Below are 22,739 nucleotides of genomic sequence, written 5' to 3'. Positions count from 1 at the left end.
AGCAGCGCTCCTCTAAAACATGAACTGAGCCGCCGTTTGGGGAAGGCTTCGGAGGGGGCTGGGCATTTCTTTTTTCTTTGCTATGAGCCCAGAGTGATGTACAATGCTGCATATTGCAAATACAGTACAGATGGAGTCCATTATGTCAACAAATGAGTGCCAGTGTGAGGAAAGTGTGAGGTAGTCACAGGACATGACGGGGGGAAGTTAACCGATGCCCACTGAGTGATACCAGCTCTTTAAGCTCTAAAATCTTTGCTGTTATTCACTTTGATTTACATGTGTTGGGGATATTTTTGCTTTGTTTTCTCAGAGTGTTCATGTGGATGAGGTAATTTTCTGGTCCCTTTTATTATCCTCCAAACCTGTTGTGCTGCTTTTCATTCAGAGAAAAACAAGCATGCCATCTTGTCTATACGCAATTACTAAAGAATCATTTGTAGCGTGCAATTATCTTAACTATTCTTTGGTTGTCACAGCATTTACTCAGCAAACTCTAGCGTACTCGTCTAGCACAGATCTCTGAGAAAACAGGACAGGTCCCCACCCTGTGCAGCCTTTGTTGTTGCTGCTGCAGCCATCGTCTGTCGTCAGAGGAAAACAGTATTGGATCACAGAGGTTTCAGGAGCAATAGACAATTAAAATGAAAAGAAAAAGAAGAGAACAACCGTGCTTTCTTTTGGCCGTTGTACCTCCTGTGATTGGCTGCAGCACAGCTATGTTTATGTGTAGGCTGATGCTGCGAGAGGCATCCATCTCCATTCTGCCTTCTGTGTATGGAGAGTAGCAAGCTAATAACATTTCAAATGTAAGGCAAGTTTATTTATGTAGCACAATTCAACAACAAGGTGATTCATAGTGCTTTACAGAGACATTAATAAACAAAAACAAATAAAAAGCATGATTTAAACTTGATTAAAACAACAGTAGATAAAATCAGTAATGCTAAAGAAAATAATGCTTTCTTACCAAAAATTACTCAAACAATTCAAAAACTCAAATGACAAAAACTTTCCAACAAGTAGTAAAAACCAACAGAGTGCAGTCCCAAAAAGACAAAAGCTGCTAATCCATTAGTACTCGCCACGGCTCGCCACAACTCGGTTTGCCATTAAAATTGAGTAGCTCCAGGCTCTCCGAGGTATGGAGGCCTATCTCCCCTCACCACACTCCCTGCCGGTGGCTGATGCCCTCAGACGTTGGTGTGTTGGTGGTTCTTGTCGACTGGGGCTGGGCGCTCATGTATGTACCGACTCACTCCTGGTGGCCGATTGGCGGGGCGCCTGTAGCTGGGCTGGGCTCTTCTGGGGGGTGGGGTGCCCTCAGGCCTCTGGCCTCTGGGACTGAAGCTCGGTCCTCTCTGGCACAGCTGGCTGCCGGCAGAGCCTGCGGACATGTCACTGCAACCCCCTCTGGCCTCTGCTCCGTGGCTGCTGGGTAGAGATGGGTACCGGTGTCCGGTGCCACGATGGCACCGGTTCTGACATAAACGGTAGTAACCAGACCGAAAAGCAGCGCACATTTCAGTGCTTTATTTCGGTGCTTTTCTTTCCTGAGCTGTGATACACTTTAGATTCTAGCCAATCATTTTACGTTTCCAAGGATAGTAGGCGGGTCCAGGTACGTACGTTCTTTTAGAGCAGAGCTACAGATTAAAAATGTCCAAGGTGAAGCGGTCAAAGTCTGGCTGTACTTCACAGCAAAAGATGCAAACTCAGCAGCTGCAACAAGTGATTTAAGCTGATACTGTGATACTGTCAAAGGAGGTAACACCTCGAATCCGATGAAACACCTGGCGACGCATAGCGGGGTTTTTTTAGCCGAGAAATGCGCCGTATTTGATAGCTTGCTGCGAGACCTCACACCGAGCACATCTACTGCGGGTGTGGTGCCTGTTATCGACCCGGAGTTAGCAACATCCCCCAAAAACCCAAAGAGGAGAGTCCTGGCCCCTAGCCCTGCCAGTGTAGCAGAAATGATGAGGATGATGATGCAGCAGCAGCCGTTCTTCTCTGCGTGAGTAGCTTCATGTTGTTCGTGTGTAATTTACGTTGAGTAGGCTAACCACGTTATTACATTAATGCATGTAAGGTGAACTAGCAAACACCGTGATAGCTACATGCGGCTGTCTTCTTGTTTGATGGCAAATACTCCCTTCACCCTGGCCAAAAAGGCTAAAATGACCAAAGAAAAAGTGGAAAACAGTTAAACATGAGAGGTTTTTGGACAAAGTTTGTGTTTTTTCCATTGTTTAAGCTGCTTCCAGCCAAGAGTGATACCATATATGCCCCATAGCTGCAGAAAAGGCTAACATTGTTATCTTTTTACAAAAAAACAGCTGAACATGAGAGGTTTTTGGACTAATTTTGTGTTCTTCATTCTTTAAGCACCGGTTTGAGCACCGTTTAAGCACCGGCACCGTTTCAAAAGTACCGGTTTGGCACCGGTATCGGATAAAACCTAAACGATACCCATCCCTACTGCTGGGTGACCTCTCGTTTGGGGCTCTCCTCAGCTCTTCCCAGGAGGGTGGCACGGTTGCCCCCCCGGTGGTCCTCCTTGGGTCCTCGTATTCTGGGGCCTCTGGATGTCTGGGTCTGGATCTCCTCCATGCCTGCTTCATGTCCTGGGGGACGGGGCTATGACTCCCCACATACCCTAGCAGATCGTTACATGGAGAAACCTTTGGAATACAAGCGTGCTGATCCACACAGGTGTGCACACAGGTGTACACACGGGTGTTAAAAGACACAATGTCAGGAGTTGTGTGGAGGCGAGGAAGAAGGAACCCAAACGCAGGACTCGCAGGTAGGTCTGGTGATTTATTATGATGAGCGGATGAAACAGGACATGAAACGGAGGGCTGGCTGAACTGAGATGACTGAACTGGCTGGATTGGAAACACGGACAGCGTGCACAACATCAGCATCAATGAAACGACCAAGAACTGGTGAAACGAGGAACGTAAATACACAGGTTGAATGATGACAATGATTGGAAACAGGTGAGTACAGGGCTGAACATAATCTGACTAATGACACAAGAGACAAGCTGACACAGGAAAAAACAGGAAGTGAGAACATTAATGTGGCGAACTAAACTGAACATGAACAAACTGTCAACGACACAGGAACCCTGACACACAAACTACACTTTTCTTGGCTGCTGCCTCAAAGCACATTGTGCGCTGTTGATCTTGCTGCACAATAACATGTAATATTTAGTATCTACTGTTATCTACTGTTAGCTAGTTTATTGTGATGGTGCTGTTTTTATTATGTTGCTCTTTTGTTTGTTTTCTCTTCTGTTTCTTCTTATCTCCATACAGGTGATCCAGGTGTTTTGTTTGTTTTTCTTTCTTTCTTCCCCCCTTTCTCTCCCTCTCTTTCTTTCTCCCTGTCCTATCCCCCAGTCATGTCTGTCCCGTCTGTAACAACCGAAAATCAAATCAAATAAATACATAATTATAATAAAGGTCAATCAAATGGACCAATATGGCCATGATGATCCACTTTGATCTGCTTGGCATCTTTCTTGGCCTTCAGACAACAATCCTGATGGCTAAAGATCCAAACGGGACACAAAAAAACCCAAAACAACTGAGTACATCCGAATGTGCGTGCTTGTTGTCATAGCAATGTGTCCAAGCGTCCTGTGACATAATTGGTATGCGACACGAACGCTACAACAAAGGTGGACGTCGATACCTGCTGCTCAGTCTGGGGCTTCTCGTCACACTCGGGGACCACGGCTTGTTCTCTGTAGTCATTTTCCTCATTGGCGGGTTTCAAATGAATGAGATGGTCTCATGACTCATCGGATGTTGATACTGACCAGCCAATCGGTGGCATGTAGTCTGACAACATCACATTTTAGTACCGGTGGAGCAGGTACTGTTTTAGTACGTGGTACCAGGTACTATGACCTACTGGAAAACCCCAGGAACCGTGGTGAACCAAGTCGATCTGAGTAGGTCCTTATGGAAAAGCAGCTTCCTACCAAGCTGTGATGATCATTGGCATTACAGATCTGATAACAAATAGTTCAGTTTTTTAAGTTTGATATGTAGAGCTACTATTAAAAGGAGAACCACATCTTCACACACAGTCTAGTGGGAGGATATAAATATAAGCAACACAGCAAAATCAAAAACTAGAAGCAAACTGCTAGCCTGGTTTTACCAAGATTTAAAAACACATCTTTAAACAACTTTAAAACTCACATATAATATTATATTTGCAGTAAGTTGGCTATAAATACCTCATTCACAGCCTCAAACTGAACTAAATTATATGCATGCAGGTTTTAAGAATTTCAATATGTGTATGATAATATATTGAATCTGTTTTGCTTCTTTAATACTCTGAATTGAAGAATGTTAACAATAGATTTACTAACCCTGCGCAAATTTACGTAAATCCCCTCGTGTGTGTGTGTTGGCTTAACCCTTTAAGACCTACCATAGAACCAAGTCTGCCAGAGTTTATATTATATTTTTACATGCTGTGGAGCCATTTTTGGGAGCATTTCAAGTTGCTATACATCAATACAACCATTATAGCCCAGATTTTAATAATATGTCTGCATTAAGTGCATTGTAATTACATAAATTGCAAAAAAGTGCAATAAACTACAAAAAAAATGTAAAATCGTTTTTGTTTTTTTAACATATATTTCTAGTTAGAGAAATTTAAGAGGCTTATCCCTCAAAACTGTAAATACAAAAAAGTTGCACAAAATAGTTTCCCACCACAGGAAATTTATTTTGAGTGTCTTCATAGTTTTATTTTTGAAATACACCAATTTTTATACACTGCAGAAAAAAGGAAAATAAATATTATAGTGCAAATTAGCAAAAAAGCAGCATATGCATCAAAATAAACTATTTCCAGCAGTGCAATATGAGTCCTAAGCATCCCAGAAATGACACAGAAAGTCATGAAGTCAAACGTAACTTTTAAAAACACCAGTATAGGCTCATGAGGCCCTGATGGTAAAAAAAAAAAAACTACATTTCCGCGAAAATGACGTCACTTCCGGTTTCGGGCAGGATATGGCGGACATGCAAAAGTTCGGGCTGACGTCTATTCCAACGTAGGAAGTGCTTTTTATGCAGTTTTTGCAAAGCTATATGTGGAAGGAAACTGTGACCGAGGACAAGCTGATGGCATAAGATGTAAGTACAACTCCTCCGGTTTCATATGCAAAAAAAATTATTGCGCTAGCTCACGTGGTTGCAGAGCTACCGGGATTTAAAAATAGTTACGCAAAACGGAGCGTGCCCGCTCCGACCGGCTTTAAAGGATTAAACAGGTGGAGATTGCTGATTTAATAAAGTTTCACCTCCCTGTTCTGAGTGGTGAGTTTTGTCTCATGTTATGTCGAGGTTAACCCAAGCCCAGGGACGAAACATGAATTTGTGTTTGTCCATCCTTTCTTGTGTTCATTGTCCTTGTTGTTGCGTTGGGTAAGTTGCTCTTTGTTATTTTTTTTCTTGTGTTGGGGTGGCACTATGGAGTTTAAGTTAGAGGACTTTAACTGTAACTGAAGAAAAGTCGAACAGGTGTAAGAAAGATGACCTCATACCTTTCTTTGCTTAAGATTTAGGTTTTGCTGGTGGTCCTGGCTGACTGCAAAGTCCCTCTGTGCAAGTTGGTGCTTCGATGGAGGAACTGCAAGTAATGCATGTCATAAAGGAGCTAGAGTTGCTCATTTAGGAACTGCTCATAAAGTTAGAGGTCATGCATTAAAGGAGAGAGCTCAGGAAATGGAGGAGCTGCATCTGCCAGTCCTTCCACTCCTCAGTCATCATCCCCTAAGCCAGAAGACAGCTTTGATGTGAGCAGTCACAAATTTGTCCCACCTTTCAGAGACTCTGAAGAAGATTCACATTTCACAGCATTTGAGCGCACTGCAGGTACATTACAATGCCCAAAGAGTGTGTAGTCTCTTTTTTTGCATGACACTGGTTCAAAACATCCCCGTATCCATGGCGGTGTCCTACTGTTTCCAGCTCAGTCCTACAGAGATGGGTTAGGGTGTGGAGTTCTGCATGGTGTGTGCGTCATTGCATTTCATTCAGTAGTTGTCCCACATTGTGTCAGACAAATTTTAAATCGCTGTGCAACCTCAGTTGCAGTTGCGGGTATTGACATTATTCTCTGAAATAATTTGGCAGGCGGTGAAGTCTTTCCATTCCCTGAGGTCATCGAAACACCACTGACAGATACGAGTGTCATGAAACTCTGTTCCTCTATTAAACGTATAGTCATGTCTCAAGTCTAATGTTGTGAAAGTCTGTCTCTCATTCCATCCATGTCAAATTACAGATAAACCGGATCATGTGAGTCCTGACACGGCATTAAAACTGATCGCAGGTATTGGAGAGCCATTCGAGCACGTGATTGTTGACTGTGTCGCTTCTTTTCCAAACACAAAATCAGGAAACCATCACATTCATGTCATTGTGCTTTAAGCCTTTAAAGCCGGTCGAAGCGGGCACGCTCTGTTTTGCGTAACTATTTTTAAATCCCGGTAGCTCTGCAACCACGTAAGCTAGCGCAATAATTTCTTTTGCATATGAAACCGGAGGAGTTGTACTTACATCTTATGCCATCAGCTTGTCCTCGGTCACAGTTTCCTTCCACATATAGCTTTGCAAAAACTGCATAAAAAGCACTTGCAGCAACAAAAACATAATATTCCAGAAACACGCTTTGCCGATCCGATCAGCTGTTCATAACACTTCCTACGTTGGAATAGACGTCAGCGCGAACTATCACATGTCCGCCATGACCTGCCCGAAACCGGAAGTGACGTCATTTTCGCGGAAATGTAGTTTTTTTTTTTACCATCAGGGCCTCATGAGCCTATACTGGTGTTTTTAAAAGTTATGTTATATATATATAGAATATTTATTTTTGTTTTTCTTGCAGTTTATAAAAATTGGTGTATTTCAAAAATAAAACTATGAAGACACTCAAAATAAATTTCCTGTGGTGGGAAACTATTTTGTGCAACTTTTTTGTATTTACAGTTTTGAGGGATAAGCCTCTGAAATTTCTCTAACTAGAAATATATGTTGAAAAAACAAAAACATTTTCAATTTTTTTGTAGTTTATTGCACTTTTTTGCAGTTTATGTAATTACTATGCACTTAATGAAGACATATTATTAAAATCTGGGCTATAATGGTTGTATTGATGTATAGCAACTTGAAATGCTCCCAAAAATGGCTCCACAGCATGAAAAAATATAATATAAGCTCTGGTGGACTTGGTTCTATGGTAGGTCATAAAGGGTTAAAACCTGCGCCACTGTGAAAGTGCTTATCAGGTTTATTCAACCGTTGGGTTTTTAAAAGACATCTAAACAATCAGGCCACAAACTTCATGTACAAAATGTTTACCCGAGATGTGACACGTTACGTCCAGCACTTATTACACAGAGATCCAGAGTGCATGAGAAATGTTCTACCAAACCCAAAACATTGCTTTGCATGAGAGCCATGAGAGGTCATCGCTTCTGCTGTTTGCTACCAGAGATGTGTCAGGAATCTTTGGGGTTCAGTCTTACTGTCCAATCCAGAAAGAAGCATTTTGGACTACTTTACTTTGTTTGTGACTATAAATTCTTGTGAAGCTGACTCAACAGAGAAAACAAACTTTGGCAAAAAGTGGTTGGTGAGTTCTGAGTCCTTGAACCTCCAGTTGACACCCAGAAAACCAACCAGGTGAGTATGAGCAGAACAAAAGTTCTTGGGGAACATATTCTGATATCTTCTAATATGTTTGTTGTTTTGGAGCATTTTGTAAATAGTTTGTTGAAATGAGTCAAAGATTGTCTTTAGTTTGCCTTTTACTCTCAGTTAGGGAAAACTAGGCAGCATTAGAAATTAGTTTGGTTTTGAACTGCTCATCTCTACAGCAAATGTACTGAGAATATCATATTTTCAGTGGTTCTGTGTTGCTGGTCTTTTCTTGGGGGGTGGTTGGAGTGGGGAGTGGCACCTCATGTTATGTGGAGGTCACCCTTTGTCTGGGGATGTAACACTAGGCTACTAGGCTAACATATCTACATTCCTCTTCAGAGATGGGCAGTAATGCGTTACTTGTAATGCATTACTGTAATCCGATTACTTTTTTCAAGTAACGAGTAAAGTAAGGGATTACTATTGCAAAAACGGTAATTCGATTACCGTTACTTTCCCGTAGGAACGCTGCGTTACTGCGTTACTAAAACCGTGATTTTTTGCGAGAATGTCTCATGACAGTGACGTAAGCGAGTGCGACGTTCGTGACAACAGCTGTGTGCAGATCAACAATGGATCATATATCGAGTGCGGAGAGAGTATGAGCGTGCAGCGTTTAAAGCGTGGAAGTACTGACCTTACTTTGAGTTTGATTCCATAAAAAGTGACAAAAACATTAGTGTCCGTTGTGCGTGGGAAGAAAACTTCTTTTTACAGCGAAAAAACCCTAAACTTCCAAACAAGCACCGAGTAGCTACGACGTAATGGGAAACTCACAGAGAAACTCGCGGATTCTTCCACTGACCGCTGCACACCTGCACCAGGGTAAACCTCCGCCTACCCCACTCCTGCTTTACAGGTGAAAATAGAGCAACAGGACCGCTAGTCTTTGACTTTATTTATTTTCTGCTGTGTTTTACTTGCATCTATTTGAAAGACTGAGTGTAAACACAAAAATATTATATTTTATGTGCTGGAATGTGCAGAAAATAGGTTTAAATGTTAAACTAATTTCTTCCAGTCAGAGAATGTTGCATATAATTTAATGTTTGCTTGATACATAAAGTTAAAAGATTAAAACTAATAAAACAAGTTTTAAAAAGAGACTTTTCCATTTGATTACATTTTGTATGATGATTATGCAGAAAAAGTAGAATTGGGCTGAAAGATCTATCACTTTATCACCTATTCAGGTTGTAAATCGTGTTTTTAAAAAGTAACTAAGTAACTAAGTAATTAATTACTGGTTACTTTTTTCAAGCAACTTGACCAACACTGTTCCTCTGTGCTTTAAACATTATAGTAACTGTTTCATGACATTATTATACATTAAAAAATCAGAGTATTTCTCGGAAATTGTATCGAACCCAATATCCTGAATCAGTGACACTTGGGGGGAAAGGAAAGGGCAGATGTAATGAGAAGATACTGCTGATTAGTTGGGACCAAGGCACTGGCACAATCTGTCAAAGGCACACAGAGCAACATCTGCAGAGCAACATCTGTAAGTGACAGATGACTCCACTCACCATCATCCACTCTTCATGTGTACAAGATCAAAGCATGTTTTTCAGGGTTTTTCTGCCCTTTTTTTTCTTGTAGCAGAACGTGAACTGCAGCTCCAGCCATCGGCCTTTCTGTGTCATGTCAGAAGACATTACCTCAGACCCTGACTCACAAGCAAAGTGGATAGCTGCTGCTCACCACTGTCGTGAGGCGACAACAGTGACAGCATATTCCTCTCTCTCCTCACGTGCTGTCATCACTGCACAACCAGGGGGAAGACTTCTGGAGTGGTAATGACCTCCTCCCAGCAATAGCTGTCCTTGCAGAAACTGAGGAGTTATAGAGAAGCAGGAAGAAGAGGCTGAGCACTTTGCCTCTGACTACAAGAGAGGCTGGTGAAGGATCAGAACAGAAGAACTTAGAATGAAATACGAGAATAAAGAGGAATCACACAGAATACGCAAGACAGCTATGTGACTAAAAAAGAGTTTAAAAGTAACAAACTATCAGCTTTCTGTTATTCTTAACTTCTCTGCAATAAGCTACAAAAATCTAACTTTGTTAAAACTGTTACATGTTTAATTGTGAGCAGGTACTATGCAGTGGTTGATTAGAGTTCTCCCTCAAAGCAGTTGTCCGCTGAAGGAAAAAGATTAACGAGAGCAGTGACACTGAAACTCAAACAGATGTACGGAAACTAGTCTTAAAACACACACACACAATTGTGCAACACTGTTACATAAGGATTCTTCCTCTTGGATAGTAAGATAAAATTAAAACAATGCAGAGGAAATCCTTGTTGATGCCAGGAGACGTTTGCAGAACTAAATTCTGGAAGATTTAACAACAAAAAGCTCGGTGCAGAGCATGGATGGTTACATATGATACGATTTGAAGGGGTTTTGAATCCTAATTAGGAAGGATGGGGTCTGTGTCTGCATTCATTTGGGGATATATGGTGCTGGACCGCGGTGCAGATGTATCATGGATCCAGGCGACAAAACAATAATTATGTGAGAAGAACAATAAGGTCACGCAAGAGACTTTATGTTGGACCAAGATCTGAGGTGAGGCTGTGAGGAAAGTGGCATTGGGCCTCATTTACGGTGTCTTTGTATAAATCTGAGTGTAAACTGTGCATATGAGCATTTTACATACAAATATATGCATCATTGGTATTTTCTTACCTTTCTTTGTTCTCTATGAACAAAGAAAAACGATAAAGGCCTGGCAGTACTTGTATTTTTGTTCAGGGTAGGAACATCTTTACACATATTAGTGACTGTTAACTGTTCTGTGTTTGTTTTTAATTAGCTGTTATCACTTGTGTTGGGTAAGGAAAGCTGTGAGATGTGACATGAAAGGTGTGTTTTCGAGTGATGCTCTTTTCTTTGTTGCAGCTTCTTCGCCACAGATTTAGCAAACAGTCACTGTGGTACACAGTAACTGGAAAGCTTTTGTTAGCTAATCAGTGATATTACTGAGATCAAAACTAGCTGAATTACTGCAGTAGCTGCAGTAGTGTTAGCTTTTGTACACAAACCATCTGCATGCCCCCCTCCCCTGTATCCATGAGCTCTGTGGTCTTCCTTATTTGCTCCTGCCTTTGTTAAATATATCCCTCCCCTGCACAAACCATCTCAGCCTTGCATCTCCAACTTTGTCTCCAAAGCGTTGAGGTGTCCCTCTGTTGTCCCCATATGTAGTCCAGTCTATTCTGGTCATCCCCAACAAAATCCTTAACATATTGAACTCTGCCACCTCCAGCTCTGCCTCCTGTCTTTTTGTCAGTGCCACGTTTCCAAACCATACATCAAAGCATGTCTTTCTGCCACCGTGTAAACCTTCCCTTTCTCTCTTGTTGCTATCCTCCTGCAATAAATCGCCCCTGATACTCACCTCCACCCTTCCTGTACTCTCCCCTTCACCTCTTTTGTGCACCGCCTGTTGTTTTGGGGTGACTGACCCCAGTAATTATGCCTACTCTTTGCAGCTTCACTGTTACAACCCAAAAATGAAAATGAGGAGCTGAAAACGAATGCTAAACGCTTCACAGTGCCAAACTCCATAGTTCACACTAATTAGTGCAGCACACAAAAACATTTGTCACAATACTGTTGCTGCAGCGCACTGGGATATCTGCTAGAAAAGACCAATCACTAAGGGTAATTGGAATAAGCTGTGCAGTTACAAGTCAATATGGTGGAAAGCATAAAGCAACAGAAGATGTAGAAATAATCATTTCACACTCAGTGCAACGAGATACAGAGATATATATGACACAAACTGAAACTTTATTTTATGTCCAATCAATTAAGGATCTTTTCCTCCTTTAATGCTCATATAGTGAGAGATGCGCCACAACACTGACATGTATGATCCACACGAGCATCGTTCCTGCTCCCCCGCATTGGGCAGCCGATATCGGCCTGACCCAATATTGACATGTGCTACTTTCTGACACATTATAGCAGGTTAATTTTAGCAACAGGGTGGATTGAGTTGTACACTTGTGCCGTGGAAACAACAAGACCAGAGCAGAGCAATGTGAGATGTGGAAAAAGGTGTAAACGATACAGCCACTGACGGCCGTCCAGTGGTGCGAGCTGATGAGTGTTTGATGACTTCTCACACCCGTCTCCAATCAGCCTGCCGGCACAGACACTATCGAGCTGCTCGGCCTGCAGAGGTTTCTGTCCCTTCACACCAGGCGTCTGCTTCAGCCCAGTGTCACACATTTACTCCCTCACTGAGTCAGGCACCATTGCATGTTAGCACCTTCTCAACAGCTGCTGGAAATATCTGTGTGAATCCTTTGAACTGCAACACTCAGGCAATAGTGAGGTGACAACACTGTTTACAGATGTTTCACAGACGATTCTCATTCTACCTGTTTTTGTTCTTCCTTTGGTAGAGATCCACACTGGAGGATGAGTGTGAGAGCAGCGTTATCACAGAAACAACTTCTCACTGAAATGTATCTAAAATTGCAATTCTTAAATAAAAAGTAATTTTATTTATATAGTTACAGTTCACAGGTGCTTTATAGAATACGCTACAGACCATCCTGTGTTAAATAAATAATAACAAATAAGTTAACAATTCATAAAGGTAAAACAGACAACATAAAACAGGCAAAAATGAACCAAAAGCAGTTTTAAAAAGGTGAGTTTTGAATTGTTTTTTTAAAAACACAGTTCTGAGTCCACAGTTCTTAAGGTTTGGGGTAGGGATGCATCGATACTGATACCGGTATCGGGTATCGGCCTCGATACCACATTTTCTAAAGTACTCGTACTCGTTAAAAGTCCCCCGATACCGAGGACCGATACCACGGTCTGAGACCTGTCTATGTTTGAGCGGCATGTAAGGGGTTAATCACAGGCCCCGAGTGCCCGCCTCCAGGCCCCGCGTGCCCGCCCCCAGGCCCCGGCTGCAGCTCAGAGCTGAGAGAAGGGCAGGCGAGACAAGTCAGCCGTGTGGAACTATTTCAAAGTGAACGAAGACGCGAAAACAAAGGCGGACTGCAAATTGTGCTCAGCGAAATTGTCCAGAGGCTCTAAAGGTAGCGAATTTAACACAAGTAATTTAATCAAGCACCAAAAACACGACAACGAGTACAAAGAGTTTACCCACGCTTATTTACCCACGCTTATTAGCACAGAGGAGCATAGCTGATGCTACAGCAGTGGGACGGACAATAGTTGGGCATTTTAAACATTCGGCCTTAGCCTACTCCCGCCTCGAGGACATTCAGGGACAGCTCAACCAGCCAATAAAGAGACTGCAGCAGGACGTACAGACGCGCTGGAACAGCACGTATTACATGCTTCAGTCCCTCATCGAGCAAAAGCGAGTGCTGGGCGTGTCCGAGCACGAACTCCCTGACTATCTCACCGCTCACCAACTGGCTCTTATGGAGACGACTGTTGCCATCCTCGCCCCCTTTGAGGAACTAACTAAAAACGTGAGCAGCTACGACGCACTAGCCTCTGATGTCATCCCAGCTGTGACTGTGCTAGTGAGACGTCTAAACAGAGAAACAGACGAACAAATTTAAAATAAATTTTGTTTTTTATAATTATTTATTCTGTAATATGTTGCATACAACATGCTTTTCATTTTAAATAAATGTTCTTAATTCCAAACTAGTCCCTTGTTGTTGTTTTTGTTAAATTATAGGACTAAAGCTGTTACCTGCAAATTTAAATCATGTTTTTATTAAGTACTCAGTATCGGTATCGGCGAGTACTGAAATGCAAGTACTCGTACTCGTTTCCAAAAAAGTGGTATCGGTGCATCCCTAGTTTGGGGGAGAGAGTCCACAGTCTCGGGGCCACAGGGGCAAAGGCTCTGTCAGCCTTAGTTCTCATGTTAGTCTGTTTCATAGCGAGTAAGCCCTGATCAGCTGACCTCAGGGACCTGCTGGGGACATCGGACTGTAGCAGATCAGAGGTGTAGGGAGGTGCCAGTTAAGACCAGGATCTTAAAATGGACTCTTCACTCTTCAAAATGGAGTTCAATAAGACGCCAGTGTAGCTCAGATAGCAGCGGTGTCATGTGTGAATACTTGCATATTATGCTGCAGTGTTTTGCACAACCTGCAGAAGCTCCAGGGAACCTTTGACACATAAGCAGTGAGTTACAATAGTCGTGAAGAAATAAATGCACGTGTAGCTATCTCCGGTTTAGAGCGAGATAAAATAGTGCTTAACTCAGCCACATTTCTTAAATGATTAAAACAAGACCGAACCAGAGAGTTCACATGCCCATCCAACGTGAGAGTCGAGTTCCTAAATTCCTGATAGAGGATTGAACATAGACCGAGAGAGGACCAAGGACTTTCACTATCTGGGATAAAATCCGTCCGGAGCGCAGACGAGGACTTCAGTTTTCCCCTCGTTGAGTTGGAGGAAATTTGCAGCCAACGTTTGATAGAATCTAAGCAGTCATTCAGAAGCTGAAGCTTCGATCAATCCTGGGGCTTAAAAGAAACATACAACTGAATGTCATCAGCATAACAGTGATAAGAAATGTTCTTGAAGGAGCCCATTATATGCTGGAGGGCGAGAAGATATATTAAAAACAATAAAGGCTCCAAAACCGAACCCCGAGGGACAGCACAAGTTAGGGATGACCTAAAATCAGAGACCACCACAGAAAAACATCGGTGATGTAGATATGAGAACCACTCCAAGGCAGCTCCAGGTGCACCAACCCAATGTTTAAGCCTTTCAAGCAGGATGTGGTGGTCAACTGTGTCAATCACCGACGCGAGGTCCAACATAAGCAGAACAGATCATTTTCCTGCATCAGGGCTGTTTCCATGGAGTGAGCTCTGCGAAAGCCGGACTGAAACTTAACTGGTTTTCCAGAGCTGCTATAAGTTGCTTAGCCACAACCTTTTCTAGAAGCTTAGCAATTAATGATAATTTGGAGATTGGTCTGTAGCTGCTCCAAAGAGAAGGGTCTGCTGAGGTTGTTTTAAAAGTGGGAGAATAGCAGCATTTTTAAAATAAACCAGAACTATACCAGACGCCAGTAAAGAGTGGATTAGAGTGAGCACACATGGGCCAATAGCCTGGAAGACATTTTTGAATAATTATGCAGGTACAATGTCAACTGACCAGGAGGATGCTTTCACTGAATTCCCTAGTTAGAGAGAGATAGTTGAAGGTTGGGCACAAAGGCTCTTTAACAGTCTCTCATAATTGACTGGGAGAGGAAGGGAAAGAAAAGTTGGAAAAAAGTGAACAGAGAGAATACAAAACAACAAAATAAAAAAACTGCAAACACAAGTTAATGGCATAGAATAGCAGCACTGGAGAGTCAAAAACAGTGCATTAGAGGTTCTCCAGTGGGCTGAGCCTAAGGTCTAGAATATGATTCACGGTCACCCTAATCATTCCTGAGTGTAAGCTTTTTTCTTTTATACTCAAAAAGTGAAATTTTAAGCCCACTGTTAAAAGCAAATGGGACAAACTGGGAGCTGGCTCCACAGAAGACAGGCCTGATAGCTGAAGCGCTCCCATTCTACTTTTGGAAACTCAGGAATCACAAGTAAGGCTCAGTGGGCTCTTTTTGTTTGATGCAGTATGTAGGGGTCTTTGGAAGATATATAGGATCAAAACTTGATAAAAGCTGCAGTTAGGGGTGATCCAGTGACCCTGAACGAGTCCTCACTTGTGTCTGTGGGTTTTTTGGCTCAGACTGCTGTAGGATTTCATTTGCACTGTGGACTCCACCCACAGCACTTTCTTACTCACCCACATTCATACAAGTACCTAAAATCCAGTAGTCGGGGATCAAACCACCAACTTTCCAAATAGACAATCCGCTGTACCTCCTGAGCCACAGAAACGCCCCAAAGCTTGCAGTATTTGGTATTTCCAGATGGCTTCCCGTCCAAGTACTAACGAGGCCCCATACCACTTAGCTTCTGAGATCAGGCGTACTCATGGTGGCGAGGCCATAAGCCTTCCTATGCTTTCTTTTTTGAGCTTGACAGATAAAGTGCCTTGAGATGATTATTGTTGTGATTTAGCAACATATAAAAAAACCTCTGAATTAAAAACTAGATGGGGTTTGTTTCAAGTGAAGGATTTTAAACTGAATGAACAGTCAGTCAGTTTGGGAGAAACTCTCTCTGTAGTTCTTGGTAGTAAGCTTGCTGAGGCATTTTAAATCAGATGGTTTTCATGGAACTGAATCTTTTGCGTCACTTTGCTTTCTCCTAAATGTAACAGAATAATTTAGCTGTATTGGGAAACACTTTTTAATAGAGCAGGATGATGATAGAAATCAAACCCTAAAACGTTCCGTTCTCTGTAGGAAAAGAAACAAAGTAACAAACACAGATCTGTCACCAGTTTGTTCATAACGCCACTCTACAATGCTTAAGTAACCAAATTGATGCTCATGAGTGATTTTTTTCCCCTTTTATTCTTTGTTACATAAAGATTTTAGTATTTGAATGTCTGGATGCATGGTTAATCCAGAAAAGTGATTCTGCTGAAAGCTGAACAGAATCAACTTCCTGGCTACGCTGCCTTTCTGACTGTCTTTTTGTTATTTGTCCTAATGTTCTCCTTCATCTGTTGTCTTTATCTGCTTTTTCATCTGTATTCTCTCCCTCTTTTTCTCATTCTCTGGCTCTCTCCTCTTCTCTTTTTTCCTCTCTGCAGTGCACACTTTTCCAGAACACCTTTTCCCCCCGGCTCCCAGGAACCTAAATATAGAGACTGGTGCAGACAGCTCGGCCTTATAACAAATGGTAAGCAGAGCAAAGCACGGCACAGTGCAGCAGAGCAGCGGCAGCCTTCATAAGGATATACTGTGGCTTCACTTCACTAAACAACAAACCTCATGCAAACAGCAAACAAACCATATGCAGCACACTTTCAATTCAAACCCAGAAACAACAACCATGAAGGAAATGTGATATTTAACACCGAGATAAGTGTTTTATATATGTGTGTATCTGTATAACAAGGTGGTTGTTGAAAACAGCTTCATCAGAAGTGAACAACAACTGGTGTCAAGTTTCACTCATCCATATGTACAGATGAGTGACACATTTAAGAACAATATGCAAATAATTGAAATGTTATAGCCTTTGTAACAATAAGATCTCAGCTCCGTTGAACACCTATGGAAGTTTTTCTAACAACGTGTTAGACAGGGTTCTTGTTGGGCTCCGCCTGAAAATTTCAAGCACAGGAATAAACACGACAACATGAGACACTGAAAAGAGCAAAGGTCATATGTGGCTCCCTGATCTGCAAACATTCGATAGTCTATTTCTGCTGCCTGTAGCTTTTCTACATGCAAGCCATGATCACCATGTGACTTCAAGTTATACACCTATAGCTGAAGCACAGATGGTTGTGAGGAACTAAAGGCCAAAGGTTCCAGCAACAGGTTTACATCGATAATTCATCTGTTACATGTCAGATATTTTTGTACACATTTTGTGTACGAATTATGCAAAATTATCTTAACAGCTTGGTAGGTGTATAGCTAACTACTCTAGCTACTTTCCTCCTTGGTTTCAGACTGGCTCCCAGGCTGGTGCTTGTTTTTACTATTTCGTGCTGCATTCTGTACTTCACTGATCTGATGAGCAGCCTGTAGGAGATTATCATATAAGGTTTGTCCAATGCACTTGTAGCTGCTCTTATCCTAACAATTTCCAGGGACTTCCAGACTTCTACTACCAGCAGGATTTTGGCTTGTCCAGGTAACTTCAGGGGTAACCCTGGGTTTTCAGTACTATGAAAGCATAGTACTAGGGATTTACTAGGGTAAATTGCCATGGTAACATGGTAACAAGTTCAACATACTCACACTCAATCTGGTCGTTCAGTCTGACGTCACTAGCCGTGTCTGGGCCTAAACTCCGCTGCAGGTCCATATATCAAACGATCACTATGGCATTACTGAGAGTTAAAAACTGTCTAAAGTCTCTCATCTTTAATAAAATGATCAGCGTTCTGCTCTACCAGGTGTAACAATTGAGTGTAACATCCAGGCATCCATGAAAACGGAATTTATGACATTTAACGGAGTTAGAAGTTAGCAGGAAGTTAGCTCGCTAGCTTCTATCTAAATACAACATAGCATATCCTGACTGCAGGGTTTTGGAAACAAATTCAAACGTACAGCTTTGTTATCACTTCCAACATAAATGAAGACAGAAAACTAAACAGCAGTGACGTTTGTAGGGTTACTGAAGTTTGGCTAGCTGGTAGATAATGATGTGCTACGTGACCGCTAGCGACACAGCTATGTTAGCATAATATAAACAAGCTAACTTTTTTTCCACTCGATAAAAGTTAACGTGAGTGTTCTCGGTGGTCAGGAACAAATGTAATCGCATGGCAGGATGCTGTAAAAGGACCAAACTTCAGCCAGGAGAACAACTGAGATAATCCATCCACAATACGAGGTTAGTCATTCATATACTGCTGCATGGGCTGGGCTGTAGCTACATCCTAAGGTTTTAAAAACTGAGCTTAAATAAATGATTAGCGGTAATAAAAGCCGAGGGAGGTCAACAGTGATCACTGACTGTTTTAGGAGCTTTTTGAGATTCAATAGAACACAAAAGCATATTAAACGCAGACTACTTTAGGCCCGGAAGTAGGATTCGTCACGTCATCACTTAACGACCGAATAGTCTTTCTGTTATAATGATTCACTTAACATAACATTAGCGATTAGGTGAAGCAGCCACATAAAGCTGGTTATCAAGTTGTGAAATGAACAACTTGAGCTGTTTCATGTCAGGTGGTGTTCGTAGCACCTATGCTGGAAATTGTGTGACACATTTTCGCAGGAATGTTGTTCGGTTTAAATTGTTGTTCGGAGCGTTTAGCTCCAAGAGCCTGGTACCGACCAGCCTCCCTTGCTAGCAAGTAAAATCGATCGATCGCTGATTGTCTTGCTTCCTTGTCGTTAATGGGAATACGTTTCTAAACCAGCGGGGCCTGTGGACGCGCAGACCCAACAAATGTATGTATGTAATTTGTTGATTTAGAACATGGTGTGCTACTCGATGCTAATCTGCTGCTACTCGAACACAGAATACCTGGAATAGTCAGTCAAACAAATGTCAATTTATCTGCCAAGAAATAAAAAGATCTCCACACCGTCTTCATTAGGCAGTACCCTCAATCATTTAATCCAGTTCAACGTTTGAGAGCTGTGATGTGCAGCCGTCACTTGAGAAATAAACAACAGCATTGACAGCACACACTAGATTATATTTTGTTTTCAAAACTGATGTGTTTCAGCAGGTTTAACAGATACTTTAGGTTTATCTTCATAGTCACTAAATTGGTGCAACAGATCATTAAGGGGAGAGTCCGGCTGGTAAACAAATCTGAATTGTGGGACTACTCAGTTAAATGCTATACATGAGGAAGCTGGGTAGGCACTGCAGGCAGGTAGAGCTAGCTGTGTCTACCCACCACCACTTTAAAAGGGCGACAGTCTTTAGAAGCAGAGACTCTGACCCTTTAGACAGACAGATTTCCTGTATGTAACAATGTACCAGTCAATTCATCAAACTTGACGTAAAGGAAAATCAAAGTTGTATGATGCTTCTACAAAGCAGTTTGAACACAGACACAATATCTTCCTCTTATCTTACCTAACTGAACAATTACAATCATGCTGAGTGGAAACAGGTTATTTGTATCTAATCTAAGACATGGATGCCAAAATATGAGGGATTTATAAATATTATGCATGCTATAAAGACACTATAGAGGAAATATGGACTACTTATTCAAACTGGTAACTGTAAGTTAGTACAACTGTTACAAGGCTTCAGTGCTTTTATCCATCTCTGTTTTAGAATTACAGCGCTCCCTCGTTTATCGACTTACGTTCTAAAAATAACCCACGATAGCTGAAATCCCCGAAGTAGCCAGCTTTATTTTTAACAATTATTAGAGATGTTTTAAGGGTGTAAAAGCCCTCACTACACACTTTACACACTTTTCTCAGACAGGCATGAACATTTTCACACGTTTCTCTCTTGTTTAAACTCTCAAAGTTCAAACCTTCGTAGAAAAATAAGTCCAGTATTATAGAGTGAAACCAAAGGCGCCCGCCGGTGACGACGTTTCGTCGACATCGTTGTGTCTGTTTGGCCAATCAGGACTCAGAACAGAATGCGCTGCATGAAAAAATAAAATAAAATAAAAAAATATCAAAAAATTGCACAAAAAAATCAGCCAAACAGCGAAAGGTGAACTGCGTTATAGCGAGGGACCACTGTACATCTGCAGAATGGTTTCACGCTGCCATCAGGAAAAAATGAAGCGAGTAATAAAGTTTATCAGAGAAACCAATGATTTTAGACTCATTCACAAATTCAACATACATCTTAATATACATGCATCGTTGTTTTCTAAAGGAAAAATCATAGTGCCTTTATGCCTTATCATCATTAGCAAGATTATCAAGTCAGCAAGCTGTTTTGATCTTGACACAGTTGGTCCACCAAACACAAGCCTTAGCACCCAAATCTTTGTCCATTTGCATCATGACTTCCACAGCATGTCTTTTATCCTGTCTTCCTTCTCTCACCCCAACCGGTCGCAGCAGATGGCCGCCCCTCCGGTTCTGCCGGAGGTTTCTTCCTGTTAAAAGGGAGTTTTTCCTTCCAACTGTCGCCAAAGTGCTTGCTCATAGGGGGTCATATGATTGTTGGGCTTTTCTCTGTATCTATGAAGCGCCTTGAGGCGACATTTGTTGTGATTTGGCGCTATATAAATAAAATTGAATTGACTTAAATAATCACTATAATGACAAAAAGTGCAGCTTTGACTCTAAATCTGGAAAAGTGTATCTGTCTTCATCTGTACATTTTCTTCTGACACCTGGGATAGCTAGGTTAAAAGTTTTTTCATGTCAAATTAAAGATTGTTGTTACAATTTGATAAAATACTTTCAGAGAAACACGTCTCTTCATAGTCTCAAAAAGAAAAGGGTAATTGTCCTAATAAGAAATGTGGGCTGCACTGATATAAAAGTATTTTAAACAGAGATGAATACAGACAAAAATGCAAACCACGTCCTAACCTGGCAACATGGGGGAGAACAGGAAAAAGAAACTGCAGTTTGAAAACAAGTATGTTAGTGTATCAAGTATATCTGTGTAAGCATGAATTTCAGCTGCAAATCAATTTTAAGGAAAAGCTTCAAAATAAATATGTGATCAAAGAAGAACATCTCTAATGTCCCTGAATGTAACAGCGAGCCAGTTAATGACAGAGGGGAAGCCAAACAGTCAAATCAATCAATAAATCAATGAACCACTTATGCCACAATCAGCACTTCTCCAAACCAGTTAAAACACCACAATTAAAGCGGCGGACTCACCGAGAACTCCGAGCCGGTAATTGATCGTGATGACGATGACATTTCCATAGCTGGCCAGGATGCTGCCGTCAATCATGTTGCCAGTTCCCTCCATGTAGGATCCTCCGTGGATGTAAACCATGACTGGCTTCAACCCGTTCTCATCGTGGATATCTGTACACACGAAAATACAACAAAAATGTCTTTTTGAATTGAACCCAATGATTTTTTTAAAATCAGGAACTCGTGTTCATGCAGAATGTGATTACATTTTATTTTATTTACAACTTTTAAACAAATACACTAAAAGTGTTTTCATTGGCACCTGAATCTACAAAAATCAGGAGGAGCACAATAATGTGTTACTGAGGTTACTAAAACAACTAAACAGACCAGATAAAAAAATAATCTGAGCTAATATTCAGTGTTTCACTTTTGTTTTATGAGCTGTTCTTGAGACAGTATGATAACATATAACATATATTTTAATGTGTTTTAGGAGAACATGAAGCACAAATCAAACGTATGCAAACATGACAACGTTTCTCTAACTTCCCAGACCATAAAGGGCTCCAGGCCAACTGTGTGGCACTTCAGTGAAGTGCACATTTGTTTGTCATTAGTGGAAAGAGATGCATCAGATGCTTTAAAGACCTTAAGGCAACCACTATGTTTTAATTGCCCCATATTGACAGCGTCATGATCTACTGTTGGGTTCTTATATTTCACTCAATGTGAAACTTTCAAACTGAAAGTGGTTTACATCGTTTGAATCACAAGGCTCGGCTTTTTGAAGTAAAAATTTAAAAAACTCAAACGTCCCTGTTTCAGGGGCTGAAAGATTATGAGGGTAATGACTATAGTATTACCATACTATACGATACACAGATTGTTGTGTGTATGGTTAGCAGAATTATGTAAAGTGTAAAAGGGCATTCCTCAAAATAAGACTTCTTAACCGTCTTTCGCTACTCAGGTTAAACATGATATATAAGTCACTTAGATAACTTAAAATGTTATTGTTTGGCTTTTTTAGTATTTTATTTGTTCCTGAGTAAATTGGTTTGGCTGAGATTAAAGTTATAGTTTTTACACAGCTGAATAAACGTCAAGCAGACAGCTGATTATCAGAAGTGTGAGATGCTCGAGAATTTACTCCGGTGTCCTGTTATATTTTAGATAGCAAGGAGTTTATTAAACTTCACCAAAACAATCTGCAAATTTCATTAAAATGTAATAAACTATCATCTTGTCTTTATTTTTAGTTAGCACATACCTTAAACACTTAAAGCTGTAAGCTAATGATGGTTATATAAGAGCAGATGCTGCTGGTGCAATAAGCTGTATGTTTTACGTCCAATGGATGATGATCTGATTAGTCGACTAATCGCAAAGATAATCGGTGACTAGTCGACTATCAAAATAATCGTTTGTGGCAGCCCTAATATCAAAAAGCAAATACATCAATATAGTGTGACTGCTCTATGACGACACACACAGTTATGTCGATAACTTTTATGGTTACTACATAATTCACTTTCGTTTCATTGAACCGCTGTCTGAGAGTCTTTTCTCTGTGGTAAGAATTACTGGTTCCTGTCGGCAGGAAGC

General features: G+C 41.3%; 1 protein-coding gene across 1 annotated transcript in view; it reads right to left on the bottom strand.

Moving 5' to 3' along the window:
* nlgn4xa (neuroligin 4 X-linked a) overlaps positions 1 to 22,739 on the bottom strand; it is a 124,351-nt gene that overhangs the window by 56,202 nt on the left and 45,410 nt on the right. The window contains exon 3 of the mRNA XM_006802636.3: positions 21,150 to 21,302. Within this exon, the coding sequence (XP_006802699.1) occupies positions 21,150 to 21,302 (153 nt within the window). The remainder of the gene's footprint in view (positions 1 to 21,149; positions 21,303 to 22,739) is intronic.

Source organism: Neolamprologus brichardi, chromosome 23 (genome assembly GCF_056152115.1).
Source record: "Neolamprologus brichardi isolate AB-2024 chromosome 23, ASM5615211v1, whole genome shotgun sequence".
NCBI classification, from domain to species: Eukaryota; Metazoa; Chordata; class Actinopteri; order Cichliformes; family Cichlidae; genus Neolamprologus; species Neolamprologus brichardi.
This window is presented reverse-complemented; position numbering and strand designations above follow the sequence as displayed.